This window comes from Diabrotica undecimpunctata, chromosome 7 (assembly GCF_040954645.1).
Source record: "Diabrotica undecimpunctata isolate CICGRU chromosome 7, icDiaUnde3, whole genome shotgun sequence".
NCBI lineage: Eukaryota > Metazoa > Arthropoda > Insecta > Coleoptera > Chrysomelidae > Diabrotica > Diabrotica undecimpunctata.
In genome coordinates, this window is record NC_092809.1 from 41,623,729 (window position 1) to 41,647,581 (window position 23,853).

Consider the following 23,853-nt stretch of genomic DNA (forward strand, 5'->3'; position numbering starts at 1 on the left):
CTTTTTGAAAAAGTTTTTGTCATGGGACCAATTGGTGCAGATGTACATTCATACCCCTGGACTTTCTTTAGCTGGTATACTGCATTTAGGGCAATAATATTATTATTATTAACACAATAATATATAAAGGATTTTAGAGATATCTCTTAAGAAATTAAAGGAAATGACTCAGTGAGTTAAAATATTCAGTAAACTAAAATTAAATAAGTTGCTGAAATATTACTACTAAAAGAATGATTTAGATTTAGAAGTAAACACTCAGATAAATCGTAAATTACTGTGTCGTAGGATTAGAGTATCCGTCAGACTGAAATTTAGAGAGAATTATTGGTTGTCTATAATCTTCGGTATACTGTACTAGCTTACCAAAATATCCATTTACGCTATGTTGGTATGCATATGGTGAAGCATAGTCCACGATTAAACTACGACACCACGTCTCAGAGGTGACAATCCTATGTGACATGAATTTATCTGGTTTGGACATATACAAATAGTGCCCGATATAGGTCTTTCCAAACAATTTATAGAACAAAAATCGGGTGGAAGAAGAAAATGCGAAAGTCAACGACGAAGTTGGAGAAACGAAGCAGATGAAGATTTGAAAGTTCGCGGCATAGAAGAAGATGACTGGCATGATTGAAGTGATTGGAGATCCGAATTCAGAAGACGTAGAATGGTTTAAGCCGATATTTAAATACACATATCCAACTTCTAGTTATAAACAAACTTCCGGAGATATTTCTACAAAAATCTAAGGTTTTTACTACACTACTGGTTGTTATGAGAATAAGTTGGTTTGTTTTATCAAAGAAATATTGTTATTCAGGGGTAAAGAACATATCGTTTATAGAAAATCACATTTTAAATAAACCACCATAAAAATTAAAAAACAAATAGTAATTTGTTTACTTAATACTTTTGTGTTGAAAATTGTAAAGTTTAAAAACACTTTTACCGTCTTAACAAGCTTGTTCATGTTTTGTGTTGATGCAAAGAGCGCAAAGTTGTTTGGCACAGGCCTAATATCTCTCAGTTTCTTTATGGTTGCTGAGTTCAACGTCTCACTCATTATCAGCCTCATTTCTGCTGTATTTAACCAGTAGTACATCGTTTGATCAATATCTGTAAATTATATAAAATATTAATAATATTTATAAAGTTTAAAAGGGCAATATGGTCAGTTACGTAGAAGCATGCAAGTGAATTGTACGTAGAAATTATTGCTCTGGAACACGTATAATGGAACCGTAAAATAAAATAGTTCTAGTTGCCCAATTGATTTCATATTTTTTGGTAAGTACTTAAAGTATTTGTTTGATAGCTTGCTAGCGTATTTGATGAAAAGTACAAAATAAATGCTGTTTTTGAATGTTGAGTGATACCCGCCTTTTGGCCAGCTTCTCAGTGTATGGTAAAATAAGTCGCGTATTCGAATAAAAGTACATATTTATATTATTTATACTTTTATTATTTATACATTTTTTTTTTCTATCGTAAAACATGGAAAAGAGTAGATCGTAAAAACGAAGAAAGTATTATGCGAAAAGTGATCACAAGCTGACAGACGCGGAAAAACGGACAAAATACGATGTTTCCACAATAACCGATGGACATATCGACGAGATCGTGAAATCTACTCTTGATTCAAATGACGAGTCGGCCTACGAAGATGATGATGATAGCATAGCCGATCCAGATTATGACTACAAGGTGGATATGCTCACAGCCGTGAACGATAAGATGATTTGTGTTTGTTCACGTAAAAATATCATTGACCAGAAGTTTCAACAACTGATCCGGATACTCAAATGGACGTTTCGGTATCACCCGTATCGTTAGCATCAAAAGAACCGATTTCACTATCTTCCATACAACTAGCAACAACCACTAAATTCAAACCTAAGAAAAGACCCAGATCCCCGTTACCAATTGTAGAAGCTACGGGACTACAAATAGTACCATCAGCGGGTGGCTTCACTGGCACAGGTATGCTAATAAAACACGGATAATACAAGACTAGATTTTCTCTTTTTACTTTAAGGCTTGAATGCAATCGGCAAAAATTACTGTAAAAAATCTGAAGACACCAATGAACAGTATTTTTGTTATTTTTTTACAGATGAACTCATTGACCTGATTGCTTGTGAAACCAATCAGAACGCATGTTTGAAAAACATAAACGTTGATGCGATGCAGATTCGACGATACGTCGAAATTCTATTATACATGTCCATTTTTCGTTATCCCAACATGGAGTCACACTGGGGAGAATTCGGATTAAGACAAATTCCTCAGTGAATGCCATTGAAGAAATATAAATGGATAAATAAATATTTTTGTTTTGCTAATGAAGCGGAGCGTATTTAAAAAGGACAACCTGGACATGATTCGCTTTTTAGAATCAGAAGATTTGACAATATTTTAAATAAACGCTTTAATTCCGTTCCAAAGTATGTGTGCTTATGTGTTGACGAGCAAATATGGTTTGGTGCACAAAAATAGTGCACCATTTACGCCAGTAAACGCCGAACAAGTCCCATAATTGGAGAATAAAGTTGTTTGCATTGTGCGACACATATTCGTATCAACTTGAGATATATAATAGTGCTGGATATAACATTATCGTGCTATGAACACCAGACCTAGGAGCTACCAGCAACGTTCTTATTCGGTTGTCACAAAAAATTTTAAATTTCAAAAACCATATCGTATATTGTGACAATTTTTCACATCGTTTTCTCTTCTAGTTTATTTACGAGCTCGTGGAATTTTTGGGCTGGGGACAACACGTGTAAATCGATTACCCAATTTTAAACTTCCGCTGAATATAGATAGAGAAATCAAAGACGCAGAACCGAGTTATGCAGTGGAGTATATGGGTTGTGCATATGGTGTGGACCTTACCACTGTTCTCTGGAAAGATACCAAGAACGTAAAAGTTTGTTCAACTTACGTTGGGGTCCAAGCATTTCAGAAAGTTAAATGCTTGTCAAACAGATAGCAAAAACGACTTCTTACGACAAAAAAAAGAAAGAATACAATAATGTCGACTACCCTCAAATAATTTGTGAGTACAATTCGCATATGGGAGAAGTTGACCTCATGGACTCTCATATGGGACGAAGTGGACTGCTCATTAAAACAATGGATGCAATGACACCCATCTTTTACCATTTTATGGATAGCTGTCACAAATGCGTTCATTTTGTATCGCAGATCATAAAATAAAGATGCTGCGAAAACAGATTTCAAAGAAGAAGGAGCTTCACAAGAAAAAAACATGAGACTATTCCAATTTCGTGTGAAAATTGCTTAAGGTCTGTGCTCTTCTTTTAGGAAAGGACACATTGGTCGACCTTTATATTCACCGCTCACTACTAATAGTAATAAAGTTGGTATAAAGTACCTGTTGAAGAGGTACGTTACGATGGAGTAGATTATGTTCCTGAATGGATTTCATCCATTTCAACCACGTCCGTCGTTAATGTATTTTGTTTATTAGTATTTACCTGTTAATTTTTTTAATCAAGTTTATATTAATAAAAATTTAAATGTTTAAATAAGCAACAAAAAAGCACTAGTTTATTTTTCCCTCTAGAACGATATACCGGAAGTATGGCCGGCATTCTCCATTTCCATTTGTGGCTGACTCAATAACGATATCGAAAAATTAACTTTCCATTCGTGTTTTACGTCCAAAAATTACCCCGAAACCAAAATTTTCAGGAAGTTAAACTCCCTATTACTATTTTGCCGAATAAAGGGAATATTGACCCAAAATTTGTAAACTACATCTGAAAAAATAAGGTAGGGTAAACTGTCCTACAGTGAACCACTTTTTGTATAGATGTTTAGTGCTAGTTTATGTTAATTTTAAAATTTCAGAAAACTTATTTAACAGAAAGATAACATATTAATCCTTTATCTGTATTATGATTTTACTACTTGACAATTATTTTTATGTATATAAGATACTATTTACGTAATAGGAATGGTTCACTGTGCACTATGTTGTGGACACAGTGAACCACTCGCCAGTACACAGTGAATCGTATACCTAAATAAAACAAATATGTAAACAAAAAGATATTTCTCGTAAATTTACAAACAATTTGGAATATATTTCGATGTTAAACATATTATTAACAAAACCAAATAAAATTATTTAACCTAACTACTACTACATTTTGGATCTAATATGAACAAAATAAGAAATATTTTAGTTATCATTAAAAAAAAAAGCGTAGTTACCCATTACCGAATATTGAGATCTGTAAAGTCTATTTTAAAAGAATAAAAAGTAGTCTTGCTGCTTGAGGTGCTAGGATGATCCAAAGGTTTTGGTAATATCATTTTCAAGTCACATTTCAAAACGGTAGATATAATATCAGGAATATCAGGCAAAATGAAACAATATTGTGATGAACTCTCCTTTCTCAAGAAACTAACGTGGCAATCTGTATCATAGATTGTAAACATTTTTGCAATGTAGTAAATTATATCCTTTTTTCCCTGAAATTGTACCAAAACAAACTCTCCCTCAACAGGATCCCTCATAAGACGTCCCAACCCTTCTATAGTGCTTTGCATATTGTCCTCATCTGAAATTTCGTCTGACATAACATCATCACTTTCCAAGATCATAGAGCCATCAGATTCGGACTCGGAAGCGTCTTATAACACTTTTCTCACTACTTTTTTTCCTTTTTTGTTACATTTCTTTGTTTCTATTTTTTCATTTTTTCTCTTTTAATCTCTTATTTTTCTGGAGTGTCTGTTGCTATAATACTTTTATCCTTTTTTCTATTTTGCCTACAGTTTTCCTTGGTCGAGCTTTTAAATGTGGGCGGAATTCTGCTGGTGGTATAAATTCCTTGCTATTTACACAGTGAACCATGGTTCACTGTGTACTACTTGACTTTGGTTCATTGTTGGACATTAGACACATAATTATTTAAGGTTAGAAATGAAACCTATTTATTTTTGTTAATCAGTTATACTCTATTGAATAATGTCCCAAATAGAATAATATTCAAAAATATGTGCTAATAGCACGATTATATAATATAGTTATCAAAAAGGAACAGTTATATAAAGTAAAATTTTTTTGTTACTCACGTTATAAAATTCATTGGGATGAGATACACACTACCACGGTTAGCGTTCTGAATGCACTTGATAGAGGCGGTTATGGAAGACGCTTGACCTACGCTGTTTGTATTGTTATTAGAGTGAAAAATTTTATTGTGGATACTGAGACAAATACTAGGTAGGTCCTATAAATGAGCCGTTTTCGCAAATACGAACCAGTACAGAGCCGTAAATGCAACGTTTTCAATTGACAGGCTATGTATTTGGGAAGGAAGAAAAAAGGCTCAAAAAAACTGTTGCATGCAATAATGCAGGGGAATAGAGGGAGAGGAAGTCTACTTGGTCAGATAATAACGAATGGAGAGGTTTGTGAGTGAGGTAATGACTCGAATTGAACTTTCGAGCCATAGAATGAATGGATGAATTTGTAGGTCACTCCGATTTGCTGACCGTGTTTAAGTAGAAAATATTTCATTACGTCGCGGTCATTCTAAAATGGTCATTGTATTAAAATACATTCGTTTTACAAATTCCCATCTGTCAACAAACGCACGTGAAAGCCAAACAGGGTCGTACTGAGGTATATTATATGATTTTTAAAAATATTTACTTTTGAAACTATTAGTGTAAGAATTTCTTGAAATTTAATCATTGTGAGCAAAATTTAATGTTCCATTGAAGGAAAATGTGCTAAAATAAAATATTACTGAGAGATATATAACAAAGTAAACATTTTGAATAAAAAAGCAACACGCTACAATTTGAATTTAAACAGACCAGTAAGTTTAGATCTGTAACATGAGAATCCGTCTGGCTTAAGGCAATAAATTATATTTAATAGCCTCTTAAAGAACGAGAGGGCGAATATGCACTATACACGTGCTTATGTTTACAGATGGGAATTTGCAAAATGAATAAACTTTATTTAGCCCTGAAGTAATATTTCATATTAGTCGAAAACAATGAATATAATAAACTAAATAAAAAAGAGATGTGATTGTATATAATTTAACAAGATACTATACAGCCTTAATAGTTATTTATGTACCAAGGATATTAAATAGATGTTTATGCCCAGAGGGCGACGATGTTACAAATCCGAGGGCCTTTGGCCCGAGGGTTTGTAAGTCGCCCGAGAGCATATACATCTATTAATATCCGCGGTAAATACAAACTATATTGCATCTACAACTAAATATTTTCTAAAAAATCCGAAAATTCGATTTCATTTTGACAATATATTTACTAGTAGACATTCTATCGTCCGTGTTGTTACGCTACGGAAATGTTGTCAAACTGAAACCTTGAAAATGCAAGATATTTTTGAGATCCTAATGTAATCTAAATATCACCGGATCCTTTCAGAATTGCCAGTTTTATGTGAATTCTAAATGTTTTGAAATGTTGTTAAATAAAGATGTTTCTAATAAGTTATCTTTTTGTTTGTATCTTTACGCCCGTGCGGGCCATAAAGTACACTTTATGCCCGCGAGGGTATAAAGTACACTATTACGTAGTTGGTAACTAAGTAATAAAAACGCAATAATAAACTAGTATGTCATAAAAGCATTTATGTGTTCTTTGTTATAATTTTCTTTAAAAATGTTTTTTTAACTAGAGAATTTTAATAATATCGCAAATAATTGCAACATACATATTGAAAAGTGTTGAAAGTACACGGGGCAACCTCCAAATTAATTATATAGTAACTTAATATGTATTCACTTTAAAAAAGTACTTTATAATATAAAGCGATAACAAAAACGATATGTGTAGGAAGTTTTAATAAACATCAAAACAATATAGAAAATACACATACTCCAGTCATCAGAGGCGAAAATGACACTGAACCTCTAAAAATAATACGAACAAACTCAATTTTACTGAAAATGTTAATTTTGGGATCAAAAAAAATTATTCAAAAAAGTTTTCCACTCCTACTCCCTAGCTTTCCCCTAAAACCCTCCCCGTAGGGGGAGGAAATGGAAAACATCGATTTATTAAGAATCTGAACGCCGTAGAAAAAAATGTTTCAAATAAAAAATGTAGCTAAGATAGTTTTAAATTTAAATGTTCATTAGCACTTTTTGTGTAGAATAAACGGTTCTCTCAGAAACAATGCCTGAAGTTACCAGCGATTTTGAATGACAGGTACGAGGGCAAAATCAATTTTAATTAAAATTTGTATCAACTCCACGGTAAAAATTTGATATCTTTTGATAATAGTCTATAGACAAACATTAAAATGCGTTTTAAAGGAGAAGAGTGTAGATTTTATATGCCATTTTTGAATTTTGCTGCAAATGAAGTCAGTTTTTATAAAGGTATTAAATAAGTAAACGTTGCACGATTTATACATTTTTTATAATTCTTATGGGATCAATAAAATTCATCACTTTCATTGACCGGTTACGATAAAAATTCTATTGTTGGAGCCTAGTATTTAAAACTTATAGCATATAATTATGGTTTTGAATTTTGGTAAAAAATGTGAGGCATTTAAAATATGTCATAAAAACGCTAAATTTAAACTTTCACTTAGACAAGTACGTTTTGCGAAACTCAACTATAATATCAGCTACAAACTCCATCTAATACCATATTCGCAGAGGCATTTCCGTGACGTGCGATCGTTTGTTAAGTAAAAGTTTAAATTCTGTGTTTTTTAGGCATATTTCAAATTTGTTGCCATAACTCAAAATCGAAATTTCGTGCTATAAGTTTTGAAGAGCAGGCATCAACAATGGAATTTCCATAGTGACCATTTAATGATAGTGATCAATTGTATTGATCTCAAGAGAAATATAAATTTATAAATAAATAAAATATTATATTTTCCACCTTTATAAAAACCGACTTTATTGACGACCAAATACAAAAATTGCATAAGAAAGTTGCCCTCTTCGCTTTTAAAACTCATTTTGAGTTTCAATCACATCAATCTGATTAAAAGACATCTAATTTTTACCGTCGAGTTAATACAAATTTTATTAAAAATTGATTTCGGGCGAGTAACGACATTCAAAATCGCCGGTCGCTTCAAGCGTTGTTTCTGGGAGATCGGTTCCTTTTATACAAATACACAACAGAACATTTTTGTTCAAAATTATCTCAGCCACATTTTTTATTTGAAACATTTTTTTACGGTGTACCGATTCTTCGTAAATCGATTTTTTGCTTTTTTCCCCAAAAATGACATTCTAAGCAAAATTAAGCTCGTTAGTATGCCTTTTAGATGTTAAATCTCTGACGAGTAGACATAAATATTATAAAATAAAGCTAAATGGAAGTTAACGTGAGTACTCTGAGACCTTTTCTCCCCACTGTAATAAGCTGCTGTTAGGTCAACAAACAACAAAGATGTTTGAGGTGATTCTAAGTTGTTTGTGCTAATACCTAATAGCAACAGATCCATTGGGGCTAAAACCAGCTTGCTCTACAGGTCGTCTCTGCAAGATACTGCCAACGATTCTGTTATAAATCTCTCTAAATCAAAATAAGTTTCTCCAAAAGTTTATAGGAACCGCTTAGTATAGATATAGGTACGAAGTTCGGAGTACTAGAGTCATACTTGACTATGCTTCATGTGGAAATATTTTAAGATAGTACACGGAAACCCTTGCCTTAGCCAAACACTCCGTAGGAAGCCCTATTTAGTAATAAACCAAAACGGGGCATAGTATCATCATCCCTGTCTAGTAAGCATATTACATAAATATTAACACTTAAAGCTCAAAGAGCAAACTCGAAGTGCAACTTAAAGCACATTTTAACACTTGGCAGTGCAATCATTTTGACAGTGCTATTACGGATGCCCATTTTTCGAATGAAAGCAACATTGATAACCAAAATGCCATTGAACCTAATCCGCAACCTTCCTCTTCTTAGAGTGCCGTCTCCCTACAGAGGGTGGCAATCATAATAGCTATTTTTATTTTTAAACTTGTTGCTCTAAACAAATCAATAGATGTGCATTAACACCAATCACGTAGATTCTTCAACCAAGCATTCTGCCTCCGGCCAACACATTTTCTTTCTTGAATTTTTCCCTGTATTATGAGTTTCAAAATTGCATATTATGGTCCTCTCATTAGGTGGCGTAGGTATTCCAGTTTCCTTGTTTGTATAGTGGTGATTAATTCTGCATCGTTGCTCAATCAGTGCATTCGTTTTGTTGTTTTTTTAATTTTTAATAAACATGATTGTTTAATGTAATCTTTTGTTTGTCCGTTCCAAATTTCTCATTGTACAATTTGTACACCTGAGAAGAAGCTAGTCGAAGTCTTATAATAAAATTGGCATCTCAGTATCGTTTTAACAGTTACCCAATTGAGGTGTCGTTTTATTGTTACAAGTTATAGTTATTTATCCCCACCTCTACTTCCAATGAATATGACTCGATAAGATAAATAAAATTATTTTTTAAGCATTTAAATTTATTTACTAATATTATTGTCTGTTATTTAGAAGTTGACTGCCTAAAGTTATATACAATAGTTTGTAAGTTTGTTATTTAAATGATATGGGAAATTGTTTATTAAAGTAGGGAGTACCGTCGCGATAAAGAAGAACTAGTAGATATAATACAGGTATGTAACTTTTGATCATTTATTTAAAAAGATAGTAATATTTTTTGTTTTTAATAAAATAAACTGTCTTTATCTAACAGGTACAAATAAATTTCACTAATAAATAAAGTTATATTTTAATGATACTATGATATTTATGAGATAAAAAAAACTATTTGAATGAAATTTTATTGGATGTTCACTGCACAAGTGAACCAATGGGGAAACCGCCACTAATCTCACAGCTTTTGCATTGTCGGTTCATGGCTCGATTATGTCAATGAATGCTCTTCTAGATTGAAGTCGTTTATGAACAGAAATATAATCTAATAGGGGAATGCAATGGTAGTTTATTTGAGACCTCTATTTGCAAAACAACCAATCTTCACCCTGTCAAAATTGCCGTGAATTATAATTTTTCACCGTGAATATATTTGTAAAACCTGGAGCCACAAAATTCGTTATCCATAAACTTTAATCGCTTAAAATTCGTTTTTCGTTGCTAGTTTCTTAGTTGTTATTAAAGTTCTCTTATAATAATTATAGAAACATATTTGGAGATTGGCTACTTTGCAACTGATAAGTGAAGATTGGCTATTTTGAAATGAACAGAACAGGAGATTTATTATTTTGTAGTAAAGATACAAATGTTTAATACCAGTACTTAAAACATTCTTCTTCCTTTGCCCTATCCGTTTAGGACGTTGGCTATTAACAAGGCTATTTTGACTTTGTTTACGGCACCTCTGAACAGTTCGGTCGATGTTAGTCCGAACCATTGTCGCAGGTTATGCATCCATGAGTGTCGTCTTCTTCCCGGTCCCCTCCTACTGTCGATTCTTCCTTGGACTATTAACTGTAGCAGACGGTACTTAGTATGCCTCATGACATGTCCGAAGTACTCAAGCTTCCGTTTCTTTACGGTGAAGATTATTTCTTTGCTTTTGCCTATTCTCTGCATTACTTCCACGTTAGTGATGTGGTCTGTCCAGGATATCCGAAGAATACGGCGATATATCCACAGCTCAAAGGATTCTAGTTTCTTCAGGGTGGCTTCCGTTGTGGTGTGGTCCATGCCTCTGCTCCATAGAACAAGACCGGGAAGACATAACACTTGATCAGTCTTAATTTTAGTTCCATTGAGATTTTGCTTGTGAACCACTTTTTCATATTGTTGAACGCGTTTCGCGCTTTTTCAATTCGTGATCTTATTTCTGTTGACTGGTCCCATTTTGTGTTGACTGTGGTTCCAAGGTATGTGTATGTCTCCACTTCTTCTATTTTTCGGTTGTTTCTTGTCAATTGCATCGGAGGTTGTTAAACTTAAAACTTAAAACATTAAAATACTTATTTGAAATAAGCCAGTTTCCAGTAGCTTCCTTACGTCCTTCAATTTCTCTTTGCTAATGTTGGCAAAGTTCCCGACTCCTATTCCATTTGGATTTATGTTAATGGTCGATCTTCCTTTTTTAAAATACACCGATGCTTGAGTTGCAGCTTTCGTCCCCTTAACAAATACAACGTTATTTTGTTCTTGATCTTGTCAAAAAAAAAATCCTTTTTATTTTCGATATCTGAAAGTGCCAACTCTGCAATGCTTTGAATGTAGACAATGCTTCGGTGTTCCAATCGTAAGACTTGAAATCGATCGGATAAAATTATTTGGTTCTTATTCTGGCCTCCACATCCGTTATACATTAATCTTACGACAATAATATCTTTTAAATCAGTATTAGACAGCCTATGATATATTGCCGAAGCCACTTGATTAGAGCCCTTGCCACACTCATCCTGTGACGTCTGCTGTTGTACGCTGCTTGATCCGGGAATTTAGGCAGCGGAAGTTTTTTTGCAAGTCGAAGGATAAAGTCAATAATTCAGGCTTAGATTCCTTCAATAATGCAAAAAAGCCTTTTGATCTAAGCTTGTGAATTCTTTTAGCAGCCATAAGGAATTGCTTCACCTATGGTGTCGTTTTCTTTGAGATTTTTTCAATGAGTGAAAGACATGTCGAACACATGTCCGTCTATGGTGTCTTACCTGAAATGTTGAATTTTCTATTAAAATCATTCGAAAATATCATTTTTTGTTGTTGTTTGATTTTTGTGTGAAGTATGATTTATTTTGAATGCATTGTTTTTTGCGGATTTCTCTGTTCTGACTAGGGAAATTTCTTTTTCTTCCGTTGTTTGGACGGCCTTGATATTTTTTTCTTTAGATTTTACGGCATTCTTTTCCCCATCATTTTCTTCTTTATCAGATTGCCCTATCTCTACTATATTGTTATCTTCATTAATATCTCTGTTGATCAAATTTAAATCATGATGATATTCTTGCCGACCCAACTGTCTGTCTTCTTCTTGATATTTTAATTATCATCCATTACTCTTATGTCACCTATTTGATTTTCATTGTTTAAATATCCACCCGAATTATTTTCTTCATACAAATAAAGTAAATGAAAACTTAGAAATCTGCTGTTTATTTAAGTTTTTTATGCCTTAAAAATTATGTCTGGTAATTTTAGATTAAATTCCACTTCCCGAACCGGTTGTAAATCGCTGTAAATCTTTGGGAAAACAGCTGCTTTATGAGTTCTTTCTTCCTATAAATAACAATAAGTAAAAATTAGCAAAACATATTTAAAAATTAAAACTTGTAATAATATACCTCACTAATATTTGTTGCTGAGTTAAAATCTACTTCTTGTAACGGTTCTAAGTTGGTATAAGTCTTAAACGAAGTTGTTTCTTGACAAATACCTTCTTCCTATAAATAAAGTAAATAAAGATAAACAAAACTACTGTAAAAATTTAAGTTTCTAATTTATACCTTAAAAATAATGTCTGGTAATTTTAACAATACAAAATAACTTACCTTCTCCTTATTAGTTATTTCTCGAGCTCGATTTAAAATTAGAGCAGTCCTTTGCAACATATTTACACTTTTAATATTGCTCAATAGACTGAACTGAATTAAAAAAGTTAACAAAACGTCAACAATGCCGTCAAAATGCCGCCGATTTCCGTTTTTGCATAAGGCAATCTTATTGTGCTAAATATAAGTCGCTTAGTCGGGTATCTAATATTATATTATTTATCTATGGTCGGGTATTGTCAAATGTTTACACACAAAAATGTTTAGTCGATTTGGCTTTTAGCTAAGTACAATACTTTGTATACAATACAATATTGTACAATGTACAATATTGTACAAAGTACAATATTTTCTAAAATTTTCTAGGCTTTGGTGATTTTTTCCCAAATAGGTAACGTCATTACGTGATAGATGGCAGGATTATTTCAATAAACTTGATTTGGCGCTTACAGTCTGTCCCAAACCCTTCTTTCAGTGCGTCACTAATTTTGACGTCATATAGGATTTTAAGAATGTCGAGAATTATTGCTTGACATTTTAGTTAAATTTGACAGTTGCAGGATCGTAATCTGTCTTTTTCTAATTGAAAATAATTTATTAATTTTAATATTAGTCTTTGTTCTTTCTCGATATATCTCGGCATATTTAAAATATTTTTATAACAATAAATACAAAATTAAATTTTCACTGTAAAATGTCTGATAATACTAACCTGGAATGACAGTTATCATTTTATCAGTTGACATTGTGAAAGTACTGTCACGATCGAGACAATCTGCGTCAAATTATATTTATGCGCATCATTGATTGGATATTTATTTAGCGTATTCTAAACTCCAACCAATTATACATCCGTAAGCAGAATTTAGCTTTACGATAAATAATTTTCTGAGTTCTATGTATAATAATCACAGACTCACGTTTTTTTCTGTCACTTCTAGCTTAATGTGTTAGAGAGAATTCGATCAACTATGACGCACTGAAAGAAGGGTTTGGGATGAACTATAGTCGAGTTATGCATAACGCGGTGCAATTTCGGATTGTTTAATATTTTTTTGGCTTCGGAAATAACATCATCAAATTCTAAAATTACAAATTATATTTCACTGCAGTGTTCAAATTAAAACAAATGCTTTGTCTTTGCTTTGCTCTCAAAAATCTTGTTTTATAAATCTGCGCATTCAACGAAGCTTTTACAGAAATTTTTTTTATAAAATTTATAAAATCATTCATCAACAGAAACAGATTTCTTATTTCTTCTGCAATTCTATATGCGTGGGCTACAAAAGCGCAAAATATGAAGTTAATTTTTAAATTAACAGCAGCTTTTAACATATTATATGCAGCAGCATCTGAAAACATTAAAACTGGTATAGGGTTGGGTAAAGACAGTTTTGTTAAACTATCTTGTGTAAATCTACTTATAGTTAAATTGTTTTGTTTATCAAATTCTTTAAATACACTTAAAATTACCAATCACTAAATTAGATATATACCACATACATCCGTCGTTTTATTTCGCTTAATTTTTGACATACATTTCACAAAGCATTTTTCCCTAGTTTGTTTTCTCAGTGTACTCTCTTTTGGTAAGAATTTATTAAATCTTTTTCCAAAAAGAACTTAAAACTAGGGTGATTAACTTTATACCGAGGAATCTTGGATGTAATCATTATCTGGAATTAATCAAATTTTAATGTGTGTTTCTTCATTTTCTGAACTGCTTAAACTATCCCGCAGAGATATTTAGTCTAACTTTTAATTTAATTTTTCCAAATTACATTCATTAGGTGGGGTTTCATATGGCTGGTTAATAAAGTAGTTTTTACTACTTGAAAATTAAGAATTTAAAAAATAACAATGATTAGATTTTAACCTCACTTTGAAATTTAGTTATGAGATGAGAAAGAGAGGGAAAAATAAAACTTTGATTTGCCGATTTGCCGCACGATTTACAAAATGCTCCATCTCGTTTCAGAAAAAATTAATTAATAATTATGGTCCGATCTATACATTTTACTTAGAAGTTATTTCTAAACAAATTCTAAATATTTTTAAAATGTGTGTTCTTTGCTTTTCAACATAAGGAACAAAACTAAACTAAAACAGTAACCTACTGTATAACTAATAACTGTTTATAAACAAGGGAAAAAGTTTAAGGATTTTTCAATAGTTAAGCCTTAAATCTTGATCAGGTACATTTTCCTAGAAATCTATATAATCAAACCATTTAAATTAAAAATATTTTGACTATAATCCGAGCTTTAGTCATAAGTGTTTTTATTGAAGAGTAATCATCTTTGTGGTACTTCGTTGTTTTGGGCAAACCATCTACTTGTTTTCCCGTGGAACTCAACATGAAAATTTCGGTTAGTCTGAATTAATCGGAGGACTTCAACTATTTTGAAGCTTTTTGTTATTTTCTACATTTTATTTAGAAGTATTCGATGATTAACAGTATCATATGCAGCCGTTAGATCAATGAATACGACTCCAGTCTTAATCCCTTTTAATATCCGTCTTCGATGTACTGGGTAAGATTAAGAATTTGGCTAGTATATGACCCTCCTGGTTCAAAGCCTGTCTGTTTTCCTATAAGGTTTTCTTCTATGTGTAGATTGATTCTATTAAATATCAATCTTTCGTTCATCTTGACTGTTGATACAGAAGAGAGATGGGACAAATAGAATAGCTTTTTGGGTCCTCTGGATCCTTTTTTGGTTTTAATACTGCTACAAATACCACCATAGTTTTGGGATCTTAGATCTTAAATGCCGTCTTAAATGCCTTAAGTAGATTTCGACAGGAAATTATATTATTATGAGTGATTAAATTTTCACCACTCTTTCCTGCTTTATTTGTGAAGATTTGTATTTGAAAACTAAAAACAAATAAACAGTAATTGTTACTCCCTATAAAATATTTTTTTAAGTGTATACTGGAATTTTCGTTATTATATCTAATTACTACAGAAGGAACTTAATTTTACACTAATTATTATTGAATATTGCACATTTTATGGCAATCAAAGAGTCAATGCCTCTTCGAGCCATATGCTACGATAAATTTTTATATATAAACAAGAAATATGATACTAGAATTGAGGTAAACGACATTTTTTAATTATTAAAATTACATTAACTACGTCGAATAACACTTTAACAAATTCAGTGGTAAATATTATGGACTGAATTTTGTTGAGCCCGAAAGTTACACTACAACAAATTGTAAGTTTTAGTCTTTATTCTTTTCGTTTTTTCTTTTCGTTTTTTGAAATAAACTCACGTTTACTGTACAATTAGATGTATAGATTGGACAGAAATTGAACAAATATCTTTGTACAAATACCTTGGAGCGTGGATCACAGTAAATACTGATCAGACAAAAGAAGTTAGATGCCGCTTTGAAATTGGACGGTCAACTTTTAATAGAATGAGACAACTTTTTTGTAATCGCGGTATCAATATATCGCTCCTAATAAGAATGCTTCGATATTATTAATCGTTATATTTTCTCTACCTTTTTGTATGGGGTTGAAGCTTGGACACTTAAAAAATCCAACATTAAAAACCTAGAAGCATTCGAAATGTGGTGTTACCGACGTATTTTGAAAATATCATGGTTGGATCGCAAAACAAACGAACAAGTTCTCGAACAACTAGGAAAACAATGCGAAGTTTTAAATTCCATAAAATTCAGGAAATTGGAATACTTGGGGCACATCATGATAGGTGAAAAATACAAACTACTAAGGAATATAATGCAGGGTAAAATCAAAGGCAGAAGAAGCTTAGGAAGATGTAAAATCTCGTGGCTACGCAATCTCCATGAATGGTTTGGATGCCGTTCAATTGAACTATTCAGGAGCGTAACCAACAAAATTATAATTGCCAGAATGATTTCCAATCTGCGATAGGAGCGGAACTTGAAGAAGAAGATGTGTCAGACGATTACTTTAAACTTAAACTTAATAATGAATAATACTTAACCATTTTAAATACAATATGGTTGAGTTACTTACATGATGAATCCTCAAAAATAATAGTTACGTCTGAAGAATTTCTTAGGGTAAGATATTGGTCCAGCAGGTCTAAAAATGGTTTGATCGAGACATCTATTTTTGTATACGGAACTCCAGAATCAGCAAATGTCTTTTTGGCTTGTTCATTTTCGGACCAACTGATATCTACGACCAAATTTCCTCCTCGTGAAAGGACATTACATACTGAAACATTGAATAATGTTGCATCAAATTTTACTCTAATGATCTTTCGTTTAATTATTACTTGCATACTACTGAACCTATCGTTGAAAGAAAGCATTAATACAAAATTTTGTGTAGTCTTCTTCTAATTTATTCATTCTTAATATTTTTTAAGTGTTAGTAGGATTTCATATGTTAGTGATAGAATACTGAGTGTTCAACTGAATACAGGCAATACCAACCTGAACATCATATATGTGCCTATGCCCCATATACAAGGTGTGAAAAACAGGAAAAGGAAGAATTTTGGAGGGCCCTTGATTGCGAGATATTCGAGATTCCTGTAGACGAAAAGTATTTTATTGCAAGTGATTTAAATGGACATATTGATAAAGAAAGACTGGGAGTAGAAAGAGTTCATAGAGGTTTGGGGATGGGAATAAGAAATGATGAAGGAAATAGTGTGATTGACTTTGCAGTGGCATGGGATTTGGTTGTCAATAATACGTTTATGTAGACTGAAGACCAATATATTACCTATAGTAGCGAGGGAAGGAAAGTCAGATAGATTTTGTGCTGTGTAGAAGAAGTCAGCTAAAAGAGGTTACCAACTGTTAAGTGACAAAGCGTAAGTGTGTAGCAAGTCAACGCCGACCGCGTATAGTGGATACAGAGATAAAGGTAAGGTGGAAAGGAAAGCATATAGAACACCAGAAAGTAAAGTGGTGGAAGGATAAGCATTTGACTTTAAGAGTAGAGTGCTGAAAGAGCTTGAGAAAAGAGATACGGTAAATAACTGGTGTGAAGCCAACAGTAAAGTTGGGAGAGAAAGTACTAGGAAAAATATCTGGTAAAAGGTCTCCTAGAGACAAAGAAACTTGGTGGTGGAACGATAAAGTACACCAGAAGGTTAGAGAGACGTAAGAGACTAGAAAGACAGGTCTAAAAGAGAGGAAGATAAGGATATATACAAGATAGCAAAGAGGAAAGCAAAGCGCTCTGTAGCTACTGCTAAGGAAAGATCGTCTACATAGCGGTATAAAGAGTTGGAAACACCCGAGGGAATGAAAAGGTTATATAGCATTGCCAAAGCAAGGGACAAGTCATCAAAGGACTTACCCACTTACGGTAGATTAAGAGTGCTGATGGAAGAGTATTAAGAACTGATGTTAAAATAAAGCAAAGATGGTATGCGTACTTTAGAAAGTTGCTAAACGAAGTAAACCAGAAGAAAAACAAAGAATGTGGGATCCTAAATGAAAATATAATACCAGAGGTAGCGAGAGATGAAGTTATCGAGGATGAAGAATGGTAAGGCAGTAGGACGTGATGGAATAGCTGTGGAGGTTTGGAACGCTCTCGGAAAGAAAAGGTTGATATTTTGTGGCTAATGAAGAGTAGGACATATAAGGAATAAAGGATGCCCAATTCATGGAGAGAGTGTGACGATAGCAATATACAAAGATATAGGGGACATTCAGGATTATAAGAACTATAGAGGGATAAAGTACCTTTTACCGAATGATTGCCGGTATAAGCAATCACCCACTTACTGACCAACGGATTGTTGTAAAAGGCTTTAATTAAAACAAAAAATGGTTCACGGCATCAATATTAAGAAAGCCAGGAGCAACCACTACATTAAAGATCCGTGTGAATATCTCTAGTACGTTTCCATGACAGAAAAGGACATACATATATGCATACTTTTATTGATAATTTACTTCGAAATTCAAGATCCAGTAGGGGGAAAGATCTTAACCAGATTACGTGGCATTCCACGTCGTCAACCCACGAAAACCCTGTGTCCTACAAGTCCACTAGATAGCTACGTGATACGTAACAAAAATCTTGAATATGGGAAATTACAAAATTTTTAGCTAGAAATGGCCAGATGCCATTGTCCCAAAAGGTATCTGCGAAACGAAATGGCCAGGGTCAAAAATATTTGTGAGTAATGGTTACATTGTATACCAAATAGAAAAGGCAGAAAGAACCAGATGTAATGAAGTCGCAATCATTGTCAAAAAAGATTTTCATAACTGTATTCGAAATTTCGTTCCTTTCAATGATCGCATTATGATGATACAGCTGCAAAATAAATTACTGAATATTAATATAATACAAGTCTATGCACCAACAGCTACAGATGAAGCAACAAACCAGATAAAAAAATTGAGCAATTCTACAGCCAAAAATTCTCCGGAGAACAATAAACATGAACCACTATTATTATGGAAGACTTCAAGTCAAAAGTTGGTCCCGAAATTACACAAGATATAATCACCGGAAAGTATGAACTTGGAGAAAGGAATAAAAATGGACACAAACTAATACAGTTCTGCCAAGAAGATAAATTCATTATAGCAAATACTTTGTTTCAGCAACCTAAAAAACGACAATTTACCTGGAGATCTCCAGCTGATCAAGAAGGAAAGGTAGACAAAAATTAAATTAACTACATTTTCATTAATAGAAGGTTTAGAAACAGTATTACATCTGCAAAAATATATCCAACAGACGCAGAAACTAACCATAATCTGCTCTGTACTGGATTCAAACGAAAACTAAAAAAAAATAAAAGCTCCGACAACTCAGAAAAAACCATATTATCGATTCCTAAGAAATGCCGCAATAGCAGATGAGTTCGGAAATAAGATACATCAAGAGATTAAAAAACAGCTAGAAACATCTGGACCAAAAAAATTTCGGCCAAAATCTAGATATAATAAATTTCCGCCATGGTCAACATAGCAAACGCGGTTTTTAAACCAGAAAAAGACCGAGTAAAGAAAAAGGATTGTACTACACCTTATTCAACAAAGAAGCAAGTGGAAAACTAAAGACGAGACTCGATATAGAGAAATATATTGACAAATAAGATACGAAATTAAGCGAGCAAAAGAGGCCTGGATGAAACAAACATGTCGTGAAATGGAAGAAATACAAAGAAAACATGACGAGTTTAAGATACACAAAAAACTTAAAGAAATTACCTACACTCAGAGAAAACGAACTCCTCACTTCATGAGAAAGGTAAAATAATTCTCAACTTAAACAAAAAAAAGGAAGAATGGACTAATTACATAAATAGATACGTATCTCTTCCTAGATACGAGACCATCACTTAATACTGTAAAGTAGACGAAGGCTGCTATTTTAAAAGCGGAAGTATGTCTTAGAACTAAAAAACATTTATAACTACATATACAAAACTGAAATGATGCCACAAATATGGTTGGAGCCTAAATTTATTCCACTGTCAAAAAAACTTATTACATCATCATGTAAATACTAATTAGTCTTATAAGTGACTCTCTCAAACTGCCTTTCAAGATAATTCTTAAGGGAAATAAGCAGAAATGTAAAGAAACAATAATAAAAAAACTTCAGAAAGGTCTTGGAAACAAGGGAAGCTTTGTTCTTAATGCTAACATTACTTTAAAGATTATGGGAAGTACAGAAATTAATTTACATCTGTTCTATAGATTTGGAAAAGGCGTTTGAGAGGGTCCAAGATGATAGGCTGTTTGAATATATAGAAATGATTGGGATATACGATAGAGATCTGAGATTTTTATAACATCTATATTGGAATCAACAAGCTTCTATTCTGGTAGACGACAAATAAACAGACAAAATTTCCATTCAAAGAGGTGTCAGGCAAGATTGTGTATTATCTCCAACCTTGTTTAACGTGTACTCGGAAATAATATTCAACGAAGCCTTGGAATCACAATGTGGAGTTCGAATTGGATAAGAAAGTATTAACAACATTAGATATGTAGATGAAACAGCAATAATGGCTGAAAGTATCGAAGATCTTCAATTCCTTATTGATCAAGTCACTAGAGAATGCTCCAATAACGGACTTGGCATAAATACATCAAAGACAAAGTTACTTGTGGTTAGTAAATAAGATGTTGGCCCTATGCAACTAATTGTCAATGAGCCGATTACAAATATATTAACCATTTTAAATGGCTAGGATTTTGGATAAACGAGACACTAAATCCGGATAAAGAAATTAAAATTCGTATAGAAATTGCAAGAGAAGCATTTATGAAACTTAGATCTATTCCGAGTAATTCTCAGCTGAACTTACAACTAAGAATCAAGTTTGTAAAATGTTATGCGTATTCTGTATTACTGTATGGATGTAAATCCTGGATCATGAAGGTTAATATGATAAACAAATTAGAAGCCTTCGAGATATTGTGGTCATATCGTAGAATGCTTAAAATATTATGGGATCAACGTATCTCAAACATAGAATAGGTTAAGGCAAAGGTGACTCGACGAAGATAATAAAACTGAATATCTGGGGCATCTAATGAGATGGACCAGATACTGGATACTACAGTTTCAACGGAAAGATCAAGGAAAAAGAGGAAATAGTAGAAAGAAATGTTCACGGCTCCGGAACTTTCATCAATCGACTGGCTTATTAACAGATGAATTGTTACATGCTACGCAAGATCGAGAACAATATCGGCAAATAGTAATTTGCGCACCGTACTCAAAGAAGAAGATATTATATTATAATATTGTGATGACTCGAAGTCGATGTTATAGAATATCACTTTAAGAAAACATACATTTTTCCTGGATTCCAACCTGACTGGTTCTAATCGTTGGTTGGACGAAGTTGACCTTCTTTCGAGTGGGGAAAATGTATGTTCCTTTAAAGCGATATCCTACAAAATTGACCTCGTGTTATCGCAATTATATAATAAAGTAAGGTTTTCATGTATCTAAAGGATTTTATACCTGGATTGGTAGCTAATTTTAACTACTCTCAAGATGTTTCACTGATGATGGTCTGACTGAATCAAAAACATTTTGATAAAGATAATTTTAATCCTTTTGAATAAATTTTTAGAAATTTCAATAATAAAAATATACCATACATATCAGAAGTCTTTACTTCTTTGTAAGTTTTTTTATATTAATTTTGTTTCACCGATCCTTCTATTAATCTTATTGTTTCTTTTTTTGAACTTACTTATAGAACCATTTTGCAATTCATCAACGTTAAGAAAGATCGTCTCTACTTTTACTGGTAGAGGATTCGAGGCTATCACTTCTTTGTATCTCTCCACAAATTGCTCTTGGCCTTTGTCCTTTATTAAAACTGCAAATAAAAAAAAAGTTAGTTATTTGATGTTAACATAGGAAATTTAAAATATGTAAACGTCATGCAAAAAATTAATCTATATTTAAACTTAAAAACAGAAGTCTAATACCGAATAAAATTATTATTCCAGAAAAGTCGCGAGAGCCTACATTCTTTGATAGTCGCAGAAAATAGATATTTTTTTTGTTTCTGAAAACTGACTTGAGTTTTGCCTCACTAATACGCAAGGCATCACATACACGTTTAGGTACGGATTAAACTGGTCGCAAAGAGCCTCCATTGGCTTTTTCAGCAGTAAAATAAACGTAAAAATTAAATGCTTGATTTATATCTAAAATACGTTTTGCCCAAGAAAAGCACTATTCACTGTGCAAGTGCTGGTTCCGTGCTTTGTCTATGTCCTTTCTCCATTCTCCGTAGGCTTAAATGACCCTGAACTGGGAACCTTTCGAGATCAAGCCAGGAGGGCAGAGGGTGCTAAGAATCTGCAGAGCCTAAACTGCTGCCCAAATAAAACAACAATGCTTTATATAGCGACGTATAACTGCTGTTCACTATCAAATTAATCAAGACTTGTAGAACTGTAAAGAGAAACTGAAAATATAAAATGCGACGTCATAGGAATCAGAAGTAAGACGGAAATACGAAAAGTTATTGGAATTAGCAGTAGAAAATACATTCTACTACCGAGGAACATTAACGGGGAAAACAGGCGGTATTGGATTCCTAATCAACAAGAATTGGAAACAAAGAGCAGTAAAAATAACTAGTACCGCGGATAGAGTAGCTTCCTTAACCTTACAGCTATCAAAGAGATATAATATACAAATTATACAAATATACGCCACAACGATTACTCACACTGACGAAGAAATAGAGGAACTTTACAGTAATATAACTGAAGCATGAAATAATAATTTTATTGCATGACTTTAATGTCATTTATTGTCGACTTTAAGTTTAAAGTCGGTGAGAGAAATGAAAGGAGGAGAAATACTGGTTCAGTTTGCACACTACCAAAACATGTCTATTGCAAATACATTCTTTAAGAAAAAATCAAACAGAAAATGGACTTGAATAGCACCAAATGAAACCACTAAGAACGAAATTGATTTCTAACCAACAAGATTGTTGCAATAAAAGATGTCAGTATAATAAATAAATTCACAGATCACTACCAAAAGACAATTAATAAAAGATTACATGACCAAATTGAAGGCCCGCAACAACAAAATTAACATAGTAAACTGTCTGATAAAAAAAATAATGCTAAAACAAAGAAGGGAAATGAAAGTAAGTAGCATCATACAGAGAATCCATTAGACAGAACTTTATAAGACAATAAGGAAAAGTATTAAAAAGAAAAGAAAATACAATGAAAGACTGGTGGAAAATGCACTATAAAACAAAAAAAAAATAAAAGAAAACAAGAAAAGCATTAATAATTAGGAAGAAGCAAATCTTTACTCTAACAAACAAAAAACACCAGAATTACAGACAGAAATGAAATAATACAAAACCCATAAAACACTTTAAAAAAGACTCAGTAACCAGGAAAATGTACCAGAAATCCTCCAAAATCGACAAAAATGAAAAGCAGTAAAACAGCTGGAATAGACGGCATATTAGTGGTACTGCTTAAATACGCTGGCAAAAAATCTAGAAAGTCTTGACAGGCATATTTACAAACTACCTAAGATTAAGATGTATACCAGATCACTAGAATAAAGAAAATGTAATTTTCATTCTTAAAAAAGGTAGAAAAAATGATATATAATATATTCACAAAGATCATCAACAACAGATTAACAAATGCTGCGCAGCCAAGAGAGCAAGCTGTCTTCAGAAGTGTATTCAGTACCCTGGATCATATCAAGAGATAATAGTGAAACTCAAAGTCACTCAAAGGCTAATGGAGCGATGCATGCTGGGTATAACAAAGAGAGATCGAAACAGAATATAATTAATCAGAC

At 32.7% G+C, this 23,853-nt stretch overlaps 2 protein-coding genes across 6 annotated transcripts in view; one reads left to right on the forward strand and one right to left on the reverse strand.

Moving 5' to 3' along the window:
* Window positions 1-16,695, reverse strand: part of Ir8a (Ionotropic receptor 8a) — a 72,062-nt gene extending 55,367 nt beyond the window's left edge. Inside the window, exons 1-2 of the mRNA XM_072537169.1 lie at window positions 16,561-16,695; window positions 959-1,125 (exon numbers count right to left, since the gene is read on the reverse strand). Coding sequence (XP_072393270.1) covers window positions 959-1,111 — 153 coding nt within the window. The 5' untranslated portion in view covers window positions 1,112-1,125; window positions 16,561-16,695. The remainder of the gene's footprint in view (window positions 1-958; window positions 1,126-16,560) is intronic.
* The window catches only part of LOC140445258 (uncharacterized), an 81,994-nt gene continuing 67,640 nt past the window's right edge, over window positions 9,500-23,853 (forward strand). For 2 of the 5 annotated variants that reach the window (XM_072537176.1, XM_072537175.1), the window contains exon 1: window positions 9,546-9,683. The gene's annotated coding sequence lies outside the window, so the exon portion shown is untranslated. Of the gene's footprint in view, window positions 9,684-23,853 lie in introns of all 5 variants that reach the window. The other 3 variants (XR_011951377.1, XM_072537172.1, XM_072537171.1) reach the window with 3 other exon arrangements.